At 43.9% G+C, this 22,714-nt stretch overlaps 1 protein-coding gene across 11 annotated transcripts in view; it reads right to left on the reverse strand.

Annotated features, from left to right (window-relative positions):
- Nucleotides 1–1,547: 1,547 nt before the first annotated feature.
- LOC143794005 (uncharacterized) overlaps nt 1,548–22,714 on the reverse strand; it is a 47,849-nt gene continuing 26,682 nt past the window's right edge. For 10 of the 11 annotated variants that reach the window (XM_077280923.1, XM_077280915.1, XM_077280921.1 and 7 more), the window contains 9 exons: nt 22,037–22,154; nt 9,202–9,252; nt 8,479–8,556; nt 6,373–6,429; nt 5,065–5,124; nt 4,906–4,970; nt 3,833–3,920; nt 1,909–1,967; nt 1,548–1,833 (listed from right to left, as the gene is read on the reverse strand). In XM_077280923.1, coding sequence (XP_077137038.1) covers nt 1,602–1,833; nt 1,909–1,967; nt 3,833–3,920; nt 4,906–4,970; nt 5,065–5,124; nt 6,373–6,429; nt 8,479–8,556; nt 9,202–9,252; nt 22,037–22,154 — 808 coding nt within the window. In that variant the 3' untranslated portion in view covers nt 1,548–1,601. The remainder of the gene's footprint in view (nt 1,834–1,908; nt 1,968–3,832; nt 3,921–4,905; nt 4,971–5,064; nt 5,125–6,372; nt 6,430–8,478; nt 8,557–9,201; nt 9,253–22,036; nt 22,155–22,714) is intronic. The other variant, XM_077280918.1, reaches the window with a different exon arrangement.

The raw sequence follows: 22,714 nt of genomic DNA on the forward strand, positions 1-22,714 counted from the left end.
AGAAAGCCAAGATAACGTAAACAAAGAACCCCAGAAATACATCAGAACCTGATAAGAAAAAATACATTTCTATTAAAAAAAAAAAAAAAGTGGAACAACCGCATGCAAAACATAACAACCCAAAAAAAATATTAAGCACCATAAAATCATTGACAAATCCAAAATAAAACACCCAACAAAAAAAGGGAAAAGAAAAGTAAATCCTAGATAGACCACCATACTTTACAATAAAACCAACAAGGCCGGAGACAATGAAACGCCATCATATAACGGCAGAGATACATCACAACTACAATTAAAAAAACACCAATTTGCATTAACCAACAACAGTATAGCCGGAATACAGTACAGTACAACATCCACAACTTGCAATAAAAATTTTCAAAAAATAAAACACAAATAAAATGCACAGAATCCATTCTATACTTACAACTCTTGAAAATATTAAGCACAACTCATAGAAAAAACCCAAAATAAAACATACAAACTAAAAAGGGAAAAGAAAAGTAAATCCTGGATAGAACACCATACTTTACAATAAAAAACCAACAGGGCCGGAGACAATGAAACGCCATCATATAACGGCAGAAATACATCACAACCAGAATAAAAAAACACCAATTTCCATTAAACAACAACAGTATAGCCGGAATAAAGTACAGTACAAGATCCACCAATTGCAAAGAACATTTTTTGAAAAGAACACAAAGAAAATGCCCAGATTCCATGCTATACTTACATCTCTTGAAGAGAGCTTGTCTGGTCTGTCTTCAATGCTGGAGGCAAACTGGCAAAACAATGCATCAACCTATATTTATTATCTCTGTTGTTTGTCACTGTCTAGACACCGTCTAGACACTTCATTTGGTTATTTTATTGAAAGACGCATGCGTCGCACAACGCGCTGCAACGCATGCACTTGCGTCGTCTGCGTCGTCAATTGATTTAAATGGGGAAAAAAACGCATTGACGACGCAAAACCGACGCATGCGTTTTTTTAATAAATTTTGCCGCTACAAAAATGCAACATGTAGCGTCGGCCGCGCCCCGGCAGATGCGGCTAAACGACGCATGCGGCGGACAACGCATGACAACGCATACAAACGCATGCCCTTGCGTCCCCAATGTTAAAGATAGGGGCGCACGACGCATGCGTTGATATGCGTCAACGACGCTGCGGCGAAAGACGCAAATGTGAACGTAGCCTTACAGAGTGCTCACACTCGCACAGCATTTCGCTTTGAGAATTAGAGAGCTGTCAATCAAGCTCAAGAACAGTGCTTGATATGCAAACTGGAGGCCGTAACGGTGCACCGAGACATTGGCCATGCCGAGGGTGCACCCTCAGTTGCATATGGATTAAAAGTGACATTTTTGGCAACTACATCTCTAAAATGTATGTTACTGATGTGTTTTTTTTAAAGGAGATAAGTCCCTTATATAAATATTTTAGCAGCTAAATTTGAATTTTGGGGTAACAGACTCCCCTTAAATAGTGTAGATTAAAGGTAATTCTAGTAAGCCATCTCCACTCTAGAACAAAGGAAGGTTGTTGAGTTTCTTTATTAAGCACACTTAAATTGATACATTTTTCAGCCTGACTATGTGGGTACTACACCTGAACCTAAGCGCTGCAAACATGGCTGTAGAATATTCTCGATTGACTCAACTGCTTCTGAAGAGAAGACGCTCCGTATGAACCAACCCAGATAACCGGGATCATTACCCTTGCTGAGTGGTAATAGGTAGTTAAGCAACAGAATGAAGAAGCCAGAGAAGAAGAAAACCTTGATGTTATACCACAGAACCTTCAGCATTATGGCATACAGCAACCTGGAAAAAAACAGCTGTTATAGAGCATAGAAGATTATTATAATATGTGAATGAAGTTACGGCAGTAGAACTCACTTTTGCCCCCAAAAGCCCCAGTCTTTCTGTTGTTCTGCCTTTAACAGCTGATCCTCATCCTGAAAATGCAGAATGTATAGATTATTAGAGATTAAGATAGAATTAGTTAGAATTGGTTAGTCTTCTTAGACAATATCAGCTCCAGTATTGTAGAAAGCTCTTGGGTTTACAGTACAGAAATCATGAAGTGACTAGAACTTACAGTATATAGTTAGCTATTCCTTAATGTGGCCAAGTGTGGCTGTTATTCAATCCATACACTTACCAGCTCCAACAATATTTTGTTCAATATAATTTGACATTTAAAAAACAGAATTTGTGATTGTACAATTTAAAACGAGGTTTAATTATCATTTTAGTAATTATGTCAAGTGAATTGTCAACTAAAATGAGCACATTCAGCTTCAGCTCTGAGCAAACCTAGGATGAAATCAGAGGCTAAGGAGTTAAAATGTGATATGGTAACTGGGCTGAACTTGTCAAGTAAAGATGAGCGGATAGAATTTGAGTCGAATTTCTTCAAATTTGCAGATCCCGGTGAATTTGACCACTTAGTGATTCTAATCACAGGGATCACATAAACACATGCCTGGTGCCATTTTTAAGATTGCAGCAGTCACAGCTAATGATGTAATACGTGTCCGTGGCCTTACAGCTTTCACATCCCAAGATCTAGCACAGCCAATCAGAGGGGACTATCACAGCCAGTTTAAAAGCTGAAGGTCGGACAAGTAGCGGCATTTTCACATTTTACAGAAAAAAGGCCAAACCTGATTGTGCTCAAGTATATTGAAAATTGGAGTTGTAGTATCAGACTAATAATCTGAACATTCAAATAATAAATTTGTTGTGACTCAAATTATTTAGGAAAATTCAGCAAAGCTGGAGGATTTGAATTTCAATAGATTCTCCCATCTCTAAAGACAAGCCAATGGTGTGTTAGACGAGGGCTGCCTAAATGCTCAAGCACACCATAAGGTGGCTCTGCACATTAAATAAAAAAACCTATAAGATGTATTTTCCATGTCACTAAGTACCCCTTAAGGTTCTGGGTGGGGTTATACAGAGCTCAGCTTTTAGAGAACTGGTTGATCGGCAGCAGAGAAAACAGTTTTTAATTAAAACTGCAGCAAGCAGTTCAGTAAGTGATACATTTCTAGAAGTAGGGTCTCTACCCGTATATTATGCTGCTCCCAGCAAAAACTGGTGACAGATTCCCTTTAAGATTCTGGAAACATAGAGCTTGCTACCTCTTTGTGAGTGTCTTCTGTGTATGTCTGCATTTCTTCCATTATTACTAATACTCTCTCACAGTACCCTACATTAAATTTAAAGGGGCATACTACCACCCAACACAACCAGCCCCCTACATGGAGCCATCACTAGCAGGAGTTTAGGAGTCAGCTGCACATTATTACTCATCTCACTTAATAAAAAACAATGCCGCGAGCACATAAGGATGCAATATTTTACAAGGAAGTCTACATAGGGGTGATGGTTCTCCGCATTAGAATAATGCAATGCAATAAATATTGTCATTTTATGTTAAATGATTCCTTTTTTTTCCCCCTGCCAAACTTATTTTACAAAAGTAATTAGTATATAGAAGTGTATGTCTATAGGGGCATATTGCAGTCTTCATTAAAGTTGTATGTTAGATTATGTTTCTTACCCATAACTTCCATTAAAGCAAAAAAAATCTAAGTCTGAACAGAATCTAAATTGTAGATGCTATTTTAAATACAGTACAGAGAGATGTGATTACAATCACGCAAATTAGATCCCCTGGGGACTTTGGAATAGTGAAAAGGATATTTGTGTTTTCCACGCTATCAAAGAGTCATCATGACAAGATGGAAAGGTTATGTAGGAGGACACAACTTTTGCAGTCCTGAAAGGACACGGAGACTTGAATTCTACTCACAAGCTTGACCTGGATTAACTCATGCATAAAAGTGCCATCAACCGGGGATTGTGCAGACTTTCTAGAACATTCATCTATTGCATTTCTCCTAAGACAAAAGACAAATCAATCACATACCTCGAAACCCACCTTAGGGTCCATTTACACTGCCGAATGAGCAGGGTTAAAGGACAACCAACCGGCAATATGTTTAATGATCAGCAGCTGTTCAATAGTCTTCTTAAATAAGCCAAAGCACAGTCTGTAATAGATGGCTCAGCTCATGTAGGTTGTCATTGTTCTCTGTAGTGCATGTCCGGTTTACACAGCACTATGTGCTGCCGAGAACAATCACAATTTTTGTGCAGAACAAAGATCACTTTAGCCAGGAAAACAGCATTTTGCCCATTTTTCGGTTGATTGCCAGCCTATTTGCACTGCATGAAACGAGCACTCCTATAAATGCTCATTCACAATAATCATGCATTGTAAGTATATGGACAGGTTTGGACGACACTCTAATCTAGATGGGGTCAACAGTCAACTGATTATCAGAACAGATGTTGATAGGGCATGTCCAATTTTGATCTACTTATCGTATTGTCTCTCAGACATAAGCTGCCGGCAGAGATGTCTGTCGGAGGCTTTCCTGTATACAGTACTCCTGTGTATGCACGAGCTGGCCGAGACAGCTGTCATCTGAAAGATCAACTGAAGCATCATTTGGCTGAGAGTCGTCTAATGTGTATGAGGGGCTTTAATGTAATTGAATTATTTGGGAGAATTCAGAAGCATTGAATTTCCACATTAGTATCAATGAGTCATTTACAAGGTTCCATTGTTTTTCTTATATCAAATCAAGTACTGCCTCCATATTTTGGAAACACTATCGTTTAAAGGGCAATTCACTTATGTACAGGTCGTAACAAGGCACAATTTAGCGGAATGATCATAAAACCTCACTAATTGTTCATCTAAAAATAGGAAAACAAGAAATTTGTCTTCTGAACTCCAAATGCAAAATTACAGTCTCAATAAATCTGCAATTCTATTTGATTTAATCTGAAACAAGATTGAGTCTTATAGATACTAACAGGGAAATCTCTTGGAAGGATTCTTCTACTTTGGTCTGTAAAGCGTCCATCTTATTATTCAGAACCTGGATAGGACAAAACATAAAGAATTGTGTTTTATAGAACAGTTGGCACCACACGTTATCTAGCATTACTTCCATTACTGAAGCTAAAGCTTACCTCTATAGCAGTTGCATACTCCTTCAAGGTGGTGGTCACATATTTCTTTATGGATTCCCTCTAAAATAGACCAAAACTCCATTGTCAGTAAGTTACATCCTCATTTCATCTTCCAGGCTTCCCCTAATAATTTTACGCTGAGATGAATTAACGAGCATCAATTGATTTTATAGCTGTCTGGGCCAACGTTGCCATGATTTAATAAACCAACAAATTAGTCTAAGTTCACGTTTCCATTTGACCATCCCATTTCACTGTTCAGACAAACAGAATTCATGTGTAACAAAGATTCATTGGATTAGTGGCACAAACAAAAGCAGAGGGATCACATTAATTATTTGGGTGTTCCATTTTGAGTCAGTTTGTAGAACACGAAGAATAAGGGCAGCATGTAGAAAGTTCTGGCACAACATAACCTGAGGGAACCTATAACCCTTTACTTCTGCAATGCAACAGTTTTGCACATACTTTCCGTTTGTCTGATCCTTTAAACACACAGAGAAACAAAAATTGCCAGAAAGAAAATGTGAACATAGTCTTTTTATGTTCACATTACATTAGATCCTATGGTCCGTGGCTCCATTGGGACTTACAACCGAACCTCCGCAAAAGAAAATGAGAGTGTATGTACTGGTGATGAATAGTGATGAGCGAGTGTGCTCGTTACTCGAGATTTCCGATCATGTTCGGGTGTTCTCCGAGTATTTGGGCGTGCTCATAGATTATGTTTGTGTCCCCGTAGCTGCATGATTTGTGGCTGTTAGACAACCTGAACACATGCAGGGATTGCCTGTTTGTTACAGAATCCCCACATGTATTCAGGCTGCCTAGCGGCCGCAAATCATGCAGCTACGGGGACACAAACAAAATCTAGGAGCACACCCAAAATACTCGGACACTATCCGAGCATGCTCGGAAATCTCGAGTAACGAGCACACTCGCTCTTCACTACTGATGATGAACCATTGACTATAATGATGCAGATGGAGTCACCTTGTATTCTGTCACACATCATTTTAGGCCATATATGTCTATTGGAGGCGGGCAGCATGACAAAGCTGACTACGTGTTGCTGCCCATTCCATTAGGTATCTACAGCCAACAATTATGTACAGTGGGGCACACAGTGACTCCGTCTGTAGTCTTATACTCAATGGCCCCATCAGTGCAAACACCCGAATGCCACTTTGCGGAGGTTCAGATGTAAGCCCCGACAGAGCCACTGAACGCAGGTCAAACAATGTGAACCCAGTCTTAGACATGCATGGTTCCCCGATATACAACCCATTCCATCTACTGCTCACTTACTTTATGTGCAAGTTCTTCTATTTCCTCTTGCTCTAGTTTCTTCTTCTCCAGCCTATCCTAAAATAATAATAATAATAAGCAGAATTTCATGGTATAAATCTGAATTTCTACTATAAATGTCCTTATTTGTCTAAAAACTAACTATTTGGCTAATAAAAAAAAACTTCACAAAAATGCTTTTCAGATGAGAGTTACTTTTGCCTTTCTCACATCCCCCTCCAATCATGTGACATATGAGTTGGAGACAATGCCCAGCTTGGAACTGTTATTATACTATGGGGGTCATAGATAGTGGGGCATATTAACTAACGGTGTCTAATGTACAGAGAGTATAGACTTAGACTGAAATACACAGGTTTTATCATGGTGTCTCATGGGAGATGATACATTTTATGCATCTGTAGGCTAGGATCACACGACCATAGAGTCTCTCATTCGAGAGAATCGGGACGATTATGCAAATGACACTGTCATCAAACTCTGATCAGAGTGTTGACATAGTATGATCCAGTTCTCTCAGATGTGGGAATAGGAGCACACTGTGAGGAGAAGATGGGGAACAAAATTTCTCTATTCTATCAGTGTGTGGAGATCAGACTGCACTCAGACATCATCTGAGTGCAGTTCGATGTTTTCCATGGACTTAATGACCTGCATGACCACGTGTGATCTGATAATTGGATCAAATTCAGCCATGCCATGATTTTCTTTCCTCGGACTATCCTAGTCCGAGGAAAAGAATCAGACATGTGCGCTGCCCCATAACCTGATAATGGTCCGGGTGCAATTTGATGTTTTGTTGCATTGTACTTGGACAGAAAGTAAGGTGGTGAAAGCAATCTCTTAGACTGACATATTTAAACTTATATAATGTGGTACGGGGCGGTAGCCATGGGCGAAGTAGTCATCTCTTATGCCCGTCACATGAAAGTGAAGGTCCTGGCTGGGTGTGTGGACTTGTGCTGTGAGGGCACTACAGGCCGCATGTAACCGATGTTGCTGGATTGCCAGGACCAGATGTTCCACAGTTCAATAAGGGATAGCACCATTCAAAAATAACCTTTTTACTGAACGAGAACATGGTAGGGAATATATACAAGAGATACCAGGCACAGTTTGTGAACATTTACTTTACAACGAAGCATTTTCCCCACAGTTTCCTTCCTTCGTTTCTCTGCTGTTCTCTATGTCCACTGTTTCTCACTACTTCATTACTTCATTTAGCACTACAGCCCTACATAGCATGAGTAGTTTACTCGTCCTGCTGTTTGTTGTCCTCCTTTCCCTTTTTAGGGTGCAAGTATGGGCGGTAATGCTGAAGCTCTGCAACTTCCGCCTGGGACACTTTACTCATCCCATGAATCCCGTTCTGTTTAGGCCCGTTACCTTCAAGACATTATAAGCTCGGCTTCCTCTCCCATGCCCCGTTTCCGGAAGGTCACTCTGTCTCTTAGTCACTGCTGCTCCAAATCTCGGTATCCCTTTTTTTCGGTCTCTTCTCACTTAGAGTCACTCCAGAATGCGGCACTGCTCACCCTAGAACTTCAGGTCCACTTACAATGAACCTAATGTCCTATCTGACACTCTGACCAGAAATTGTCACTTTTCCTGCAAATAATCCCCTCCCACTCTGGGCTAGTCCTGAACATTAACTCTAATTACCCCTATTGTGAAACCACACACATTATCAATTTTGCTAACATCTTTAATGCGTGTCACAATTCATATCACATCGCATAACATTTTACATCACATAACATTAAAACTTGTTGTTTCGAGAGGGAAATGTGGGCAGGATGTCATCTCCTTACACTTACACCATCTATTAGTTGTCTAACTGAGCCTAGCGCTAAAACTGTGGTGCACAGTGTTACATGTTAATTTACACTCTTTCCAAGGTAAACCACCTTTTTTTTTTTTACTGGCACAAATTTCGCTGGAATTCTGGTACATTTATCTTATCAAACACCCTCATTATTTGTTTCTGGATGTTAGAGGAGTATATCTAAATGTATAATATGACAAGAATAAATCAATTCTATCCTCAAGCAATGACCAGACAAAGTTTGCAGATTCTCCTGCTGAGTTCCTCCTTTTATAACTCACCTCCTGGTCAATGATCTGGTTCTTCCGGATAGTGATTTCCTTTTTCAGTACCAAAGTTTCATGCTGATAGTTCTCAAACTGTGACAAGGAGAATAACACAGAGGTAGTAGGAACATGGTAATGCTAAAGTCCAGTTCACACCACAGTATTTTTGGTCTGAGAGCTGTCCGTGAAATAAACGCACAGCCCCCAGACCAATGTTATTCAATAGGGCAGTGCAGATGAGCGATTCTTTTTTCATTGACCAAATCTGGGCGTGAGAAAATTTGCAGCGTGCTCGAATAATATGTTCGAGTCCCCGCGGCTGCATGTCTCACGCCTGTAGGACAGCCGCAACACATGCGGGGATTGCCTAACAAACAGGCAACTAAAGAGGACTTGCACATATTTTTGGAGGACGCGGAAGAGACTCGGGTAGCACCTGAGCGTACTCGGATAGCACCTTATGGGAGCACGTTCGCTCATCACTACTACTCAGCTAACCATACCTGACATTATGACCCATATGCTATTGGCCCGTTTGATGTCACCTACATCTCTAATGCAATTCTTTACATTTTACACTTTAAGGTTACTGCGTTTTTTCAGGGCATGACCTAAAAGAAGAATCTGTGGTGGAGAACGTGAACATGGTATCAGGTTTTACTTCTTTCCAGGGCTAATGCAGAAATGTCAGGACAGGGAATATATAATTGTTGTCATAGAACACAGGATTACTTTTACCTGGTTTACTAGTTGATCTACTCTCTCTTCTATCTGCAGACATCTTCTTTCCTGTTAATAGATACATGTATATATATAAATATAAATATATATATATATATATATATATATATATATATATATACATGAAAATTATAGATGAGGAAATATTTCAAAATTCAGATTTAAAGAGGGGGGGCTGTAATGGGCGCAGCTGGATGGAAGCCCCCACATGACTGCGTTGCCAAGAAGGGGGTTTGGAGTTTTTGAATAAAAACAGTGATCATAGAGGGATTGGTCGGAATTGTGAATAAGGGGTGTGCTTAGGGGAGCAAGGAGGCGGGGGCTGGAATAAGTGCGGGAAGGATCACTTGTGCGGTGAATCACGAGGAGAGAAGACCTCTCACAGCTACTCACCATGTCCTCCATAGATAGCCTTGTGGAGCAGCTGCGCAGAGAATCCAGGTCCAGGAGCGATAGATGGCTGGAGGAGCAGCTCACCAGGCTGCTGGGCGTTAGCGGGAGCCAGGGCAGCAGAACCAGGAGGACGCGGCCCCCGGAAAGATTATCCCCTGAGACTACACCGCGTGGCAGGCGTAGGCCACGGAGCCCCTCCGGGGACCCTGCGGGAGCTGCGGGATGCGGCGCGACCATCCCGCCCACTCCCCCCTCCGGCAGGAATCCACCTCGTGGCTCTGCCGGCGCGAGTCGGCGACGTGGAGCGGGGACCAGTCAGGCGCGGCCCGAGGCCAGGGCCGCAACGGAAGCCAGGGCCACACCGGAAGTGCGGCCTAGTCCAGGGAGCAGAGGAAGTGCGGCGCCCTCTAGTGGCGCCAGGAACAGCCGGACCACAGCGCGGGCAGCGGCGGCAGCAGCGACAAGGGGAGCCAGGAGCCCAATGACGCCGGCGGTGATCGGGAGTTCCAGGGCAGCGGGTGCAGCGGCAGGCTCACCTCCCCCAGGTGGGCCTGGCATAGGCACCGGACGGCAGAGCAGGGCGACGGGCAGGCTGGCATCAGCGGTTCAGCTTGGCCTTGGACGCGGAGGTCGAGTGGCGGGTGCCGGTCGAGCCAGTTTTGCAGGAGGCCGAAGGGACGTACAAACAGCCGTAAGGTCAAGATCCGCCAGGAGGTCCAGCAACAGGAGCGTTTCGACAGTCTCGGTCCCCCCTGGTGACCTGGAGGCCAGGGGCGTGGGCCTGGGGCACCTCAGCGGCAGCGATGACCCCGGATCTGGGAGCGAGCATCTAGACGATGGAGCGCAGCGGGATTCCGGAGATACGGCTGGTGGGGACACAGCACCTGCACAGCCTCGTGAGTATATGTCTATTCCTCTTTCGGTGCCGGGTACGGCGGGGTTAGCGGAGGGGGTAGGGGAGGCTGGTTCAGGGCTTCCTGGTGTTAGAGAGCTTTTAGCGGGTATGGCGCATATTTTGAGGAGATTGGATGCGGGGGCAGCAGGCAGCGTGGGAGGGTCACCCGCGGGGGCTTGGTTGGTGGATTCTGGTAATACAGCCAGGGGGGGCTCTGGCGAGGTAGCGAGGTCTGGGGCTGCCACGTCGGCTCAGGCAGCTGGGGTGTCAGTGTCGGTTCAAACGGAAACGGGTAAGAAGGATGAGGTTAAATTAGATGATCGGGCAAAAGGGGAAGTTTTTGTGTGTTTTGAGGGTCCCCTCGGTGCCCATTTAAAGAAGGAGGTGAAGGAGAAGATTTGAAAGGACGAATTTGTGGAGATTTTCTCCCTCCTCCCTTTGGAAAAATTTAATTTGGACAAAGGGAAGAAGGATGATAGCAAAAAGGAGGAGGAAGAGAAAAGGCGTTGGCGTTTGATTCCGCAAACGTTTGTGAATTGGCAACAGGCTTTTGCTATCTTGGCCAGTGTGATACGAGAGAAATTTCCGGAGAATTGTTTGGGCCTTTTCTGTTATTTTGATTCTATTGGTGAGGCACATCGTACGTACGGGGGCCAGGCTTGGCTGCGGTACGACGAGCAATTTAGGCAGCGGAAGGCGGTTAGGCCCGAAATAAAATGGGATCAAAAGGACATTGGATTGTGGTTGAAGGTGATGGCCCCTGTGCGGTACGGGCAGTCCTTTCAAGGGGGTGGGGGGGGTAGTAGTCAGCAGTCAGGTCAAGTTGGAGGAGGAGGACAGGGGTCACAGGGGGCAAAAGACAAAACGGGCATGTGTTGGCAGTTTAATGACGGCCAGTGCAAGTTTGGCAATACCTGCAAGTTCAAGCACGTATGCTCCCATTGTAGCGGAGCCTCACATGGGGCTTCAAAATGTTTCAAAAAAGCAAGGGGCAAGCCAGCAGAGGGTAGCGGTCATGGGGGTGACGCCGGTGAGGCTTCAAAAGATGGCCCCTTATCTAAGTAGATATTCGGACCGGTTGAAGGCAGTGGTTATTAGGGATGGTTTTGCTGAAGGTTTTAGGATTCCTCATCCGGCTCATGCGGTCCCCTTTTCTATAAAAAATCTGAGGTCTGCAAGTTTACACGCGGATGTTGTTTCGATCAAGTTAGCAAAGGAGGTGGAGTTAGGGAGAATGGCGGGCCCGTTTGTTTCGTTACCTATGGAAGGGGTGATTGTTTCTCCATTGGGCGTGGTGCCCAAGAAGGAGCCAAATAAGTTTCGTTTAATTCAGCATCTGTCGTATCCAAAAGGTTGTTCGGTTAACGATGGCATTGCAGAGGAATTATGTTCGGTTGTATATACGTCGTTCGATGCGGCAGTGCAGTGGGTTCGTATGTATGGTGCGGGGGCCTTGATGGCAAAGACAGACATCGAGTCTGCCTTTCGGCTTCTGCCGGTGCATCCGGAGAGCATTCCGTTACTCGGTTGTTTTTGGAAAGGAGGTTTTTATTTGGACAGGTGTTTGCCAATGGGCTGTTCGATTTCTTGTTCGTTGTTTGAAACTTTCAGTACTTTTCTGGAATGGGTTGTTAGAGACGTTTCTGGTGTTCCTTCGGTCATTCATTACTTGGATGATTTTTTGTTTGTCGGTCCCCCTGACTCTGCGGTGTGCGACAATTTATTGGCCACCATGGAATGGGTGGCCAGGCGTTTTGGGGTCCCTTTGGCGCAGGAGAAAATGGAGGGCCCATGTACGGTTTTAAGTTTTCTTGGGATTCTTATCGATTCTGCTAAGATGGAGTGCAGGTTGCCCGATGACAAATTGTTGTTACTGAAGCAGGAGGTGTCCAGAATCGCACAATTGAGAAAAGTGACATTGAAGGAGTTGCAGTCGTTGCTGGGTCGCCTGAATTTTGCTTGCTGTATTATGCCCTATGGGACGGATTTTTTGCCGAAGGTTGTCCAGGGCTACGGCGGGAGTCACTGCAGCTCATCATTTCATACGTTTGAGCAGGGAGCATAGGGATGATCTGTTGGTTTGGCGGTGTTTCTTGGAGAATTACAATGGCAGGGCATTGATTCAGCAGGAAGATTTGAATGCCTTTGATTGTGAAATTTATACGGACGCAGCGGGGGGAGCAGGTTATGGGGCCTACTGCGGAGGCAAATGGAGCGTCGGAGTGTGGCCGGAAGAATGGCGGCGAAACGGGCTTACCAAAAATTTGGCGTTGTTGTTGTTCCCAATTGTGGTGGCAGCGTTTATTTGGGGCGACAATTTTAAGGATCGCCGGGTACGCTTTCATTGCGATAATTTGAGCGTGGTGTCAGTTATCTGCAGTTTATCTTCTTCTTCTCCCCCTGTGATCAGGTTGGTCAGGGAATTGGTGTTGAGGTGTTTGGAATTGAATTCATGGATTTCGGCAGTGCACGTGCCAGGTGTACAAAATACTATAGCCGATGCTTTATCTCGTTTACAGTGGGATCGATTCCGGGAACTGGCGCCGGATTCGGAACCTACAGGAACGGGATGTCCTTCGCATCTGTGGCAGATTGTTGCGGACGGGGAGGTCGTTTGATACAGTCCTCACTGTCGAGTCAGACATGGTCGGATTATGAAGCTGCATGGGAGATGTGGGAAGGTTGGTTGGTCCAATGCGGCCCAGTTGAGTCTGATAGCGATAGGACCATGGCTCTGTTGGCATTGATGGGTAAGGCGGCCGAATGGGGATGGTCCGTGTCAAGGTTAAATAAAGTTATTGCGGGTTTGGCCTTTGGTTTTCGTTTGCAAGGCTCAGCCGATGTGACAAAAGATTTTTTGATAAAGCAGGCTTTGAAGGGTTTCAGGAAAGGTAATGTGTCTTTTGATAAGCGCAGGCCGATTTCTTTTGGGTTGCTGGAACGGCTCGGGGAGGCTTTGGGTGGTATTTGTAGCTCTCAGTTTGAGGTCTTATTGTTTCGGTTAGCCTTTTCTTTGGCGTTCTTTGGGGCCTTGCGCTTGGGGGAGCTGGTGTCCCCGAATAAGTATAAGGCAGGTGGTCTGTTAGCGGAAGATATTGATTTTTGGGCAGGGGGTATTGTTTTTTGGATCAGGCGTTCTAAGACTGATCAATTCGGTAGGGGTAGGCGAGTGGTGTTGGGAAGAGTTGGTGGTAGTGGGATGTGCCCGCAGTACTGTTGGGAGTCTTACTGGGGTCTGTGGCCGAGGAGGGCAGGCCCTTTGTTACAACACCAGAACGGGGAATTTTTGTCGCGTTTCCAATTTACGGCGCTATTGAAGAGGGGTTTGGGATTGCTGGGTGTTGACCCGGGGAATTTCGGGTCCCACTCTTTTCGAATTGGTGCGGCGTCCGAGGCTGATGGGTTGGGCTTGGGCGCGGATGTGATCAAGAGGATAGGCAGATGGAGTTCGAATCGTTATCTGTCTTATGTTAGGCATTAAGCCTGGGGATCGGTGGCGAGTTATGTTGTGGTGTTAATCTTTGTTATGTTGTTTCAGGTAAAACATCCCTCCTGGCCTGGCTTGTTGGACATTCATTTGTTCACTGGGGTGCGCTTCGGGCGGACGCTAGGCCAAATGGTAGGCAATTAGGCTTTGCACGGGATTCTGTTGTTATTAGATGGTTGGGTTTTCGGGGTATGTTATGGGGGAGGTTGTTGGCGGAGGTTGCCAATGCCGCTAGACTTGATCGCCCCCCGGATATTTTAGTGGTTCATCTTGGTGGAAATGATTTGGGAATGAGGCCAGTGAGGGAATTGATTCGAGACATCCGTTTTGATTTCCTAAGGTTGTGGATATCTTTCCCGGGTGTTGCGATGGTTTGGTCGGACATTGTGCCACGGCAGAAGTGGCGGGATGCACGTTCCCACAAAGGGATTAATAGAGCCCGGGTGAAGCTTAATAGGGCGGTGGCGAGTTTTGTGTCTCGGAACGGAGGTATTGCCGTGAGACATTTGGAGCTGGAGGCTGGAGTAGGTAATTATTGGAGGGATGATGGAGTGCACCTTAATGATGTTGGTATGGACTTATGGGCGCTCGGTCTACAAGAAGGTGTGGAAAGAGCTCTAGTGGTGGTGGGGCACTCACGAGCCTGAGGTGGTCAGGGCTGTTCGTGTGTGGCGGGGGGTGGGGTTCTTGGAGTTGGTGATGATGTGGTATGGGGTTGATCTGGCTTTTGTTTACGGGCTCTGGACGGGGAGTTTACCTCGGGAGCTTTGGGGTTTTTTTTGCCCGAAATGGGTTACATGGTGCCCTTGAGCTGGTGGTTAGGTTACGGCTGAGGGTAAAGAAGTGTTTGGTTTTTCAAGTTTAATGGTGGCTTTATGCCTATTTTTTGAGCCAGATTTCTTAGCTCCAAGAACCCTCCCCTCAAGGTTTTATACATATGGTGTACATGTTGTTATTCATGTTATTGTTTGTTTGTTTTAATAAAATGGCCGCTGTGGCCAAATTATCCAAAAGAAATTTATGTGTTGTGTCTTAATTTTAATGTTTAGCAGGAGGAGAGGAGAAGGGGGACCTGGGTATGGGGGGGGATAGGAAGACTGGGTACGGAGAAGACCCAGTTTTTGGCGATACGCGGTCAAGAGGGGGGCTGTAATGGGCGCAGCTGGATGGAAGCCCCCACATGACTGCGTTGCCAAGAAGGGGGTTTGGAGTTTTTGAATAAAAACAGTGATCATAGAGGGATTGGTCGGAATTGTGAATAAGGGGTGTGCTTAGGGGAGCAAGGAGGCGGGGGCTGGAATAAGTGCGGGAAGGATCACTTGTGCGGTGAATCACGAGGAGAGAAGCCCACCCTCCCCCCCTTTTTTTCGTTTAGTTTTGAGTGAACAGCAATTTTTTGTTAACATCGTCACAGTGGCAGATTGGCGGGGGGTGGGATTCTTGGAGTTGGTGATGACGTGGTATGGGGTTGATCTGGCTTTTGTTTATGGGCTCTGGACGGGGAGTTTACCTCGGGAGCTTTGGGGTTTGGTTTGCCCGAAATGGGTTACATGGTGCCCTTGAGCTGGTGGTTACGGCTGAGGGTAAAGAAGTGTTTGGTTTTTCAAGTTTGGTGGTGGCTTTATGCCTATTTTTTGAGCCAGATTTCTTAGCTCCAAGAACCCTCCCTCAAGGTTTTATACATATGGTGTACATGTTGTTATTCATGTTATTGTTTGTTTGTTTTAATAAAATAGCCGCTGTGGCCAAATTATCCAAAAGAAATTTATGTGTTGTGTCTTAATTTTAATGTTTAGCAGGAGGAGGGGAGAAGGGGGACCTGGGTATGGGGGGGATAGGAAGACTGGGTACGGAGAAGACCCAGTTTTTGGCGATACGCGGTCAGGGATTTGCTCACATTTGGTCTGGAAAATCAATTTGGATGAAAATCATTTTAGGTGAATCAAAAATGTCTTTACTAAGAGGATGTTTATTATGCTATGGGGTCTCTGCAGACCCTAAAGTATAATAAATGGAGGACCAGGAAGGGGCAAAAAAAGAATAAAATATTATACTCACCTCGTCCCTCACCTTTCCTGACGACTCAGCTCCTTATCTGGTCCTCCATTCGCCCCTTTCAGTTTTCTCAGAGCTGACTCCTAGGACTCCGGTATGTCCTATACTGACTAGGCTGCATGAATGTCATTAATGTTTATGATCGGCGTTATGTCCCTCCATTCCAGAGCATGATGCACATCTGATGTATACGGCCTAGTCAGTGAGTGATATGCTGGGGATACTGAGGAGTCAGCGCAGTAAGACTGGAGGGAGCAAACAGAGGACCAGGCAGCGAACTGCAGGACAGCTGAGAAATAAATCACTCATTCGTAAATCACCATATGCAAAGTTTAAGCTTAATATGCTGTAACTTTTTCTGTGCTTTTAAAAGGCTAGACTCAGCTGAAACATCTATCTATCTATCTATCTATCTATCTATCTATCTATCTATCTATCTAATTATATATGTATATTTTTTGAAAATTCCAAAGAAGAAATTCCAAAAATCACAGGTACTCCAGTTACCCTGAAAAGACATATCATAGTCTCCTAGGACTGTATCCAACCCTTTTTCAAGATCTTTAGCACAAGCATAGAATTAGCAATATCAAAGTCACTTCCACATATATGGATAAGGCTAGGTTCACATTGCGTTAGGGCAATCTGTTTAGCGCATACGCAATGTCCCAAAAGGGATCACGTTTGGCAATCCCGCTAGCGCAGACGCCCGATCTGCGCTAGCGAGGAATGGACCTCGGACGCTGCAAGCAGCTTCGAGGTCTGTTCGAAAATAACGGGACATCGCTAGTGCATGCCAAAAATGGCATGCATCAGCGATGCGTTAGCGACCCGTTAGCACATTGTGGTCCCGTTACATAGCGTTAATTGCGACAATTGTGCCATGTAACGGAGTCCGCTAGCGGACACCCATTAATGCAATGTGAACCTAGCCTAATATCCACATACAGGTGCTTCTCACAAAATTCAAATATCATAAAAAGTTAATATATTTCAGTTCTTCAATACAAAAAGTGAAACTCATATATTATATATAGTCATTATAAACAGAGTTGTCTATTTCAAGTGTTTATTTCTGTTAATGTTGATGATTATGGCTTACAGCCAATGAAAACCCAGAAGTCATTTTCTCAGTAAGTTAGAATAATTAACAAAAAACACCTGCAAAGGTTTCCTAAGCATTTAAAAAGGTCCCTTAGTCTGTTTTAGTAGGCTCCACAATCATGGGGAAGACTGCTGACTTGAAAGATATCCGCAAGGCAGTCATTGACACTCCACAAGGAAACTAAATTTAGCATTTTCCGTATATACTCGAGTATAAGCCGAGATTTTCAGCCCACTTTTCGAGTCATTGTCGGTGGAGGGGTCGGCGGGGGAGGGGGAGCGGTGCTGTGACATACTCACCTGCTCCTGGCGTGGTCCCTGCATGTCTGATGGTCTCCAGGCAGCTCTTCCTGTGTTCAGCGGTCATGTGGTATCGCTCATTAAAGTAATGAATATGGACGCATATTCATTACTGTAATGAGCAGTACGTGAACGCTGAACACAGGAATATGCCGCCGGCTACCGGAGACCATCTGACAGTGAGATGCTGCCAGGGACCGCGCCGGGAGAAGGTGAGTATGACAGGGGAGGTGAGCATTGCGCGATAGTCACCTTCCTCGTTCCACCGCTGCGCGCTGCTCTGTCTTCCATCCTCTGCACTTACTGTTCAGGTCAGAGGGCGCGATGACGCGATTAGTGTGTGCGCCACCCTCTGCCTGAACAGTCAGTGCGGAGGATGGAAGACAAAGCGGTGCGTGGAACGAGGAAAGTGACTATCGCAAGTGCCGGAGGCCTGAGCGAAGAGAGGTGAGTATGTGATTATTTTTTATTTTAATCGCAGCAACAGCATATGGGGCAAATGTGTGGAGCATCTTATGGGGCCATAATGTATGGAGCATCTTATGGGACCATAATGTATGGAGCATCTTATGGGGCCATAATGTATGAAGCATCTTATGGGACCATAATGTATGGAGCATCTTATGGGGCCATAATGTATGAAGCATCTTATGGGGCCATAATGTATGGAGCATCTTATGGGCAATAATGTAATAATGTATGGAGCATCTTATGGGGCCATAATGTATGGAGCATCTTATAGGGCCATAATGTATGGAGCATCTTGTGGGGCCATAACGTATGGAGCATCTTATGGGCCATAATGTATGGAGTATCTTATGGGGCCATAATGTATGGAGCATCTTATGGGGCCATAATGTGTGGAGCATCTTATAGGGCATAATGTGTGGAGCATCTTATGGGCCATAATGTGTGGAGCATCTCATGGGGCATAATATGTGGAGCATCTTATGGGGCATAATGTGTGGAGCATCTTATGGGGCCATCAGCCTTTATGCAGCATTGTATGGGGCAAATGTTTCTATGGAGCATCTCATGGGGCCATTATTAACCTTTGTGAAGCATTATATGGGGCAAATTTTAATATGGAGCATTATATGGGGCATATTTTGTATGGAGCATCTTATGGGGCCCATCATGAACTGTATGGAGCATTGTATGGGGCTCCTGATTCAATATGGATATTCAAAAACACTTAACCTACTGATGTCTCAATTAATTTTACTTTTATTGGTATCTATTTTTATTTTTGACATTTACAGGTAGCTGCTGCATTTTCCACCCTAGGCTTATACTCGAGTCAATAAGTTTTTCCAGTTTTTTGTGGCAAAATTAGGGGGGTCGGCTTATACTCGGGTCGGCTTATACTCCAGTATATACGGTAATTTGGAAATCAAGATCCCAGAGTCTGGAGGAACAATCCAAGCTGCTTGAGGTCTAGTGTGAAGTTTCCACAATCAGTGATGGTTTGGGGAGCCTTGTCATCTGCTGGTGTAGGTCCATTGTGTTTTATCAAGACCAAAGTCAGCGCAGCCGTCTACCAGGAAATTTTAGAGCACTTCATGCTTCTTTCTGCCGACAAGCTTTTTGGAGATGAAGACTAAATTCTCCAGCAGGACTTGGCACCTGTCCACACTGCTAAAAATACCAATACCTCATTTAAAAACAACAGTATCTCTGTGCTTGATTGGCCACAAAACTCGCCTCACTTTATCCCCTTAGTGGGTTTATGGGGAATTGTCAAGAAGGAAGATGAGACACCGGACCCAACAATGCAGACGAGCTGAAGGCTGCTATCAAAGCAACCTGGGCTTCCATAACACCTCAGCAGTGCCACAGGCTGATCGCCTCCAAGCCAAGCTGCATTGATGATGTAATTGATGCTAAATGAGCCCCGACCAAGTATTGTGTGCATTTACTGAACATACATTTCAGTAGGCCAACATTTTGAAATAGATCCCTCTTTTTGTAATGACTCTATATAATATATGAGTTTCACTTTTTGCATTGAAGAACTGAAATAAATTAACGTTTTGCTAATATTCTAATTTTGTGAGATGCACCTGTATATGGGTAAACAAATGGTAATGATTCTTCACTGCTGTTTGGTTACACACTGTCTCTAGTGTATGTTCATAGTGTTTTTTTTTTTTTTGCTTTTTCTCCCTATGTCTATTGCGAAGCTGTAAGTTGTGACAACCTTTCACTGAACAGATTCACCTTAAAATGGTTGCTGCTCTGGATTCCTTGCCTAAGCTTTTGTACAAGATGTTATATAGGCTGTGCTATACTATGTGATAGCTGTACGATGCTAAGTTATGCAAACTATCTGTTCAGAGAGGAAGAGAACCTAAACTCTAGTGTCACCTATTGGAAGTAGCAATCCTAAAAGCAAATACCAAGTCTTTAATGAATCTTGGCATGCGATTTAGGATAGAAAACAAACCATACTTTTATTTGCAGACAAGTGTTTTCTGGTATTTTCCCTTCATCAATGCAAGCCAGTATGATTTGGCTAGATGAGAGGCCTCTGACAAGGGGTCTAGGGAGGAACATTTCTCCTTTTGGAGAGTGCCAAGCCGACAAAAGGGGACTTATAGGCCATGCAAATGCTTCTCTGGGAATTTAAATATTGTGATATAACTGCAAGACTTTATTGGGAAACTCGCTTCGTGTTGCCCAAGGTTATGTAGGCCTTTCTGGCTGATATAATCTTCTGTATTATATAAAAAAGTGGTGGTCATTTTTGTCAATTTATGAAAATTAAGTCCAAAAATGTTTAAAGGGAACCAATCACCCCCAAAATCGAAGGTGAGCTAAGCCCACCAGCATCAGGGGCTTATCTACAGCATTCTGGAATGCTGTAGATAAGCCCCTGATGTATCCTGAAAGATGAGAAAAAGAGGTTAGATTATACTCACCCAGGGCGGTCCCCTTCCGGTTCTGGTCCAATGGGCGTCGCGGTCTGGTCCGGGGCCTCCCATCTTCGTAGGATGACGTCCTTTTCTTGTATTCATGCTGCGGCTCCATCGCAGGCGTACTCTATCTGCCCTGTTGAGGGCAGAGCAAAGTAGTGCAGTGCACAGGCGCCGGGAAAGGCCAGAGAGGCCTAGCACCTGCGCGCTGCAGTACTTTGCTCTGCCCTCAACAGGGCAGACAAGGTATGCCTGCGATGGAGCCGCAGCGTGAATACAAGAAGAGGATGTCATTGTAAGAAGATGGGAGGCCCCGGACCGAACCGCGATGCCCATCGGACCAAAACCGGACCAGGACCGCTCCTGGGTGAGTATAATCTAACCTCTTTTTCTCATCTTTCAGGATACATTGGGGGCTTATCTACAGCATTACAGAATACAAAAACACTCACAGAAATTATATGGATCCCATACGAAACATATGTAGATCTAGATAAATATCTGACTATACCCATGTAAGTATAAGGACAGTGAGGTATACTCCCAATAATCTTAATAGCAACAAAAAAATGGAGTTCTATACACAAGTTGTAATAATAAAAGTATATTTTTATTACATAAATTAGTTGACAATAAATTAACAATAAATACAAAAAAGAAGCGGCAAGGAGACCCTAGTAAAGAACATCCTAGTCCCAGGCACAGGACTATGTAGTCATAGTGTCACCATGGTATTTAGTAAGAAGCACCAAAAAATAGTATGGTGGGTACCCATAAATAGCTAGCTTGCATTAGCATATAATATAAATCACCATACATAAATAACTAGCGATAGTTTCAATAAGAACAAGTGTCACCCAAATGGAGAGGAAACTAAGGCAATTAAAGTGCATATGCGGTGCAAAATGTCTTACCCATGGTGCAAGTAACCAGCGCCTGGAATCCTGAGAAAGTTACGCGAAACGCGAGTTAGGGGGGTCTATCCAGGATTCCAGGCGCTGGTTACTTGCACCATGGGTAAGACATTTTGCACCGCATATGCACTTTAATTGCCTTAGTTTCCTCTCCATTTGGGTGACACTTGTTCTTATGGAAACTATCGCTAGTTATTTATGTATGATGATTTATATTATATGCTAATGCAAGCTAGCTATTTATGGGTACCCACCATACTATTTTTTGGTGCTTCTTACTAAATACCATGGTGACACTATGACTATATAGTCCTGTGCCTGGGACTAGGATGTTCTTTACTAGGGTCTCCTTGCTGCTTCTTTTTTGTATTTATTGTTAATTTATTGTTAACTAATTTATGTAATAAAAATATACTTTTATTATTACAACTTGTGTATAGAACTCCATTTTTTTGTTGCTATTAGCATTACAGAATGCGGTAGATAAGCCCCTGATGCCGGTGGGCTTAGCTCACTTTTGATTTTGGGGGCAACAGGTTCCCTTTAAATTCACCAGGTCCAGTTGATTTCCTAAAATTGGACACAAATGTATTTTGCATTTAATTGATTCGCACATCTCTAATCAGTACTAAACATAAGGGAGTAGCGCTAAATGTGGTGGTGAACCGGGTTCTGGTGTTTGAAGAGCATCAGAAGCAAAAAAATTCTAAGTAGCAGATGAAACAGTAGTAGGAGGGCCAGTACAATCTCTGCATTCGAGTCCTCATACCTTTTCATTCTTGGATTGCTGATCCAACTCTGCTTCAAGTTTGTTTCGCATTATTTTAAAGTTAAGATTTTTCACCATTTTCTTCAAATCTGGTAACTGAGCTATAGCCTTCTGTAGTCTGAACAAAAATAAGATTTTATTACTATGCTTTCAGTTTTCTGTGTAAAACTGTGAATTTAATGTTGGCTGCTATGGGCAATTGTTCATGTAGTAACCCTTCCAACAACATGAACAATAATGGAGGAGTGTTTACACTAGTATTGTAAGATTCGTTATATTACTAGTTATCAAAAATGGTGTAAATTGTGCCAAAGTTAGGCTGGTTTCACACATCCATTTTTTAGTGTATGGGCTATCCATTACTTTTGCAAATAGATTGCGGACCCATTACAATCAATGTGCCTTTCACATGTCCTTTTTTTTGGTGGACAAATTGTCCTCAAAAACACAATGGAGACAGATTGTACTTTGATCTATGTTGCAGGATCAACGTCAACAGTGCTAGTCGATAGCCCTGTGAAAAAAAAAGATTAGAACAAGGGTGTAATCCATGTGCTGCCCATATTTTACCATATAATAGGTGGGAGAAGATGAGATTTTTTTTTCATACGTGAAAAATGGATGCAACAAAGATTGTAAAAAGTGGGACACACACCAAAAATGGATCCAGCACATTGA

Source organism: Ranitomeya variabilis, chromosome 1, assembly GCF_051348905.1.
Source record: "Ranitomeya variabilis isolate aRanVar5 chromosome 1, aRanVar5.hap1, whole genome shotgun sequence".
Taxonomy (NCBI): Eukaryota; Metazoa; Chordata; class Amphibia; order Anura; family Dendrobatidae; genus Ranitomeya; species Ranitomeya variabilis.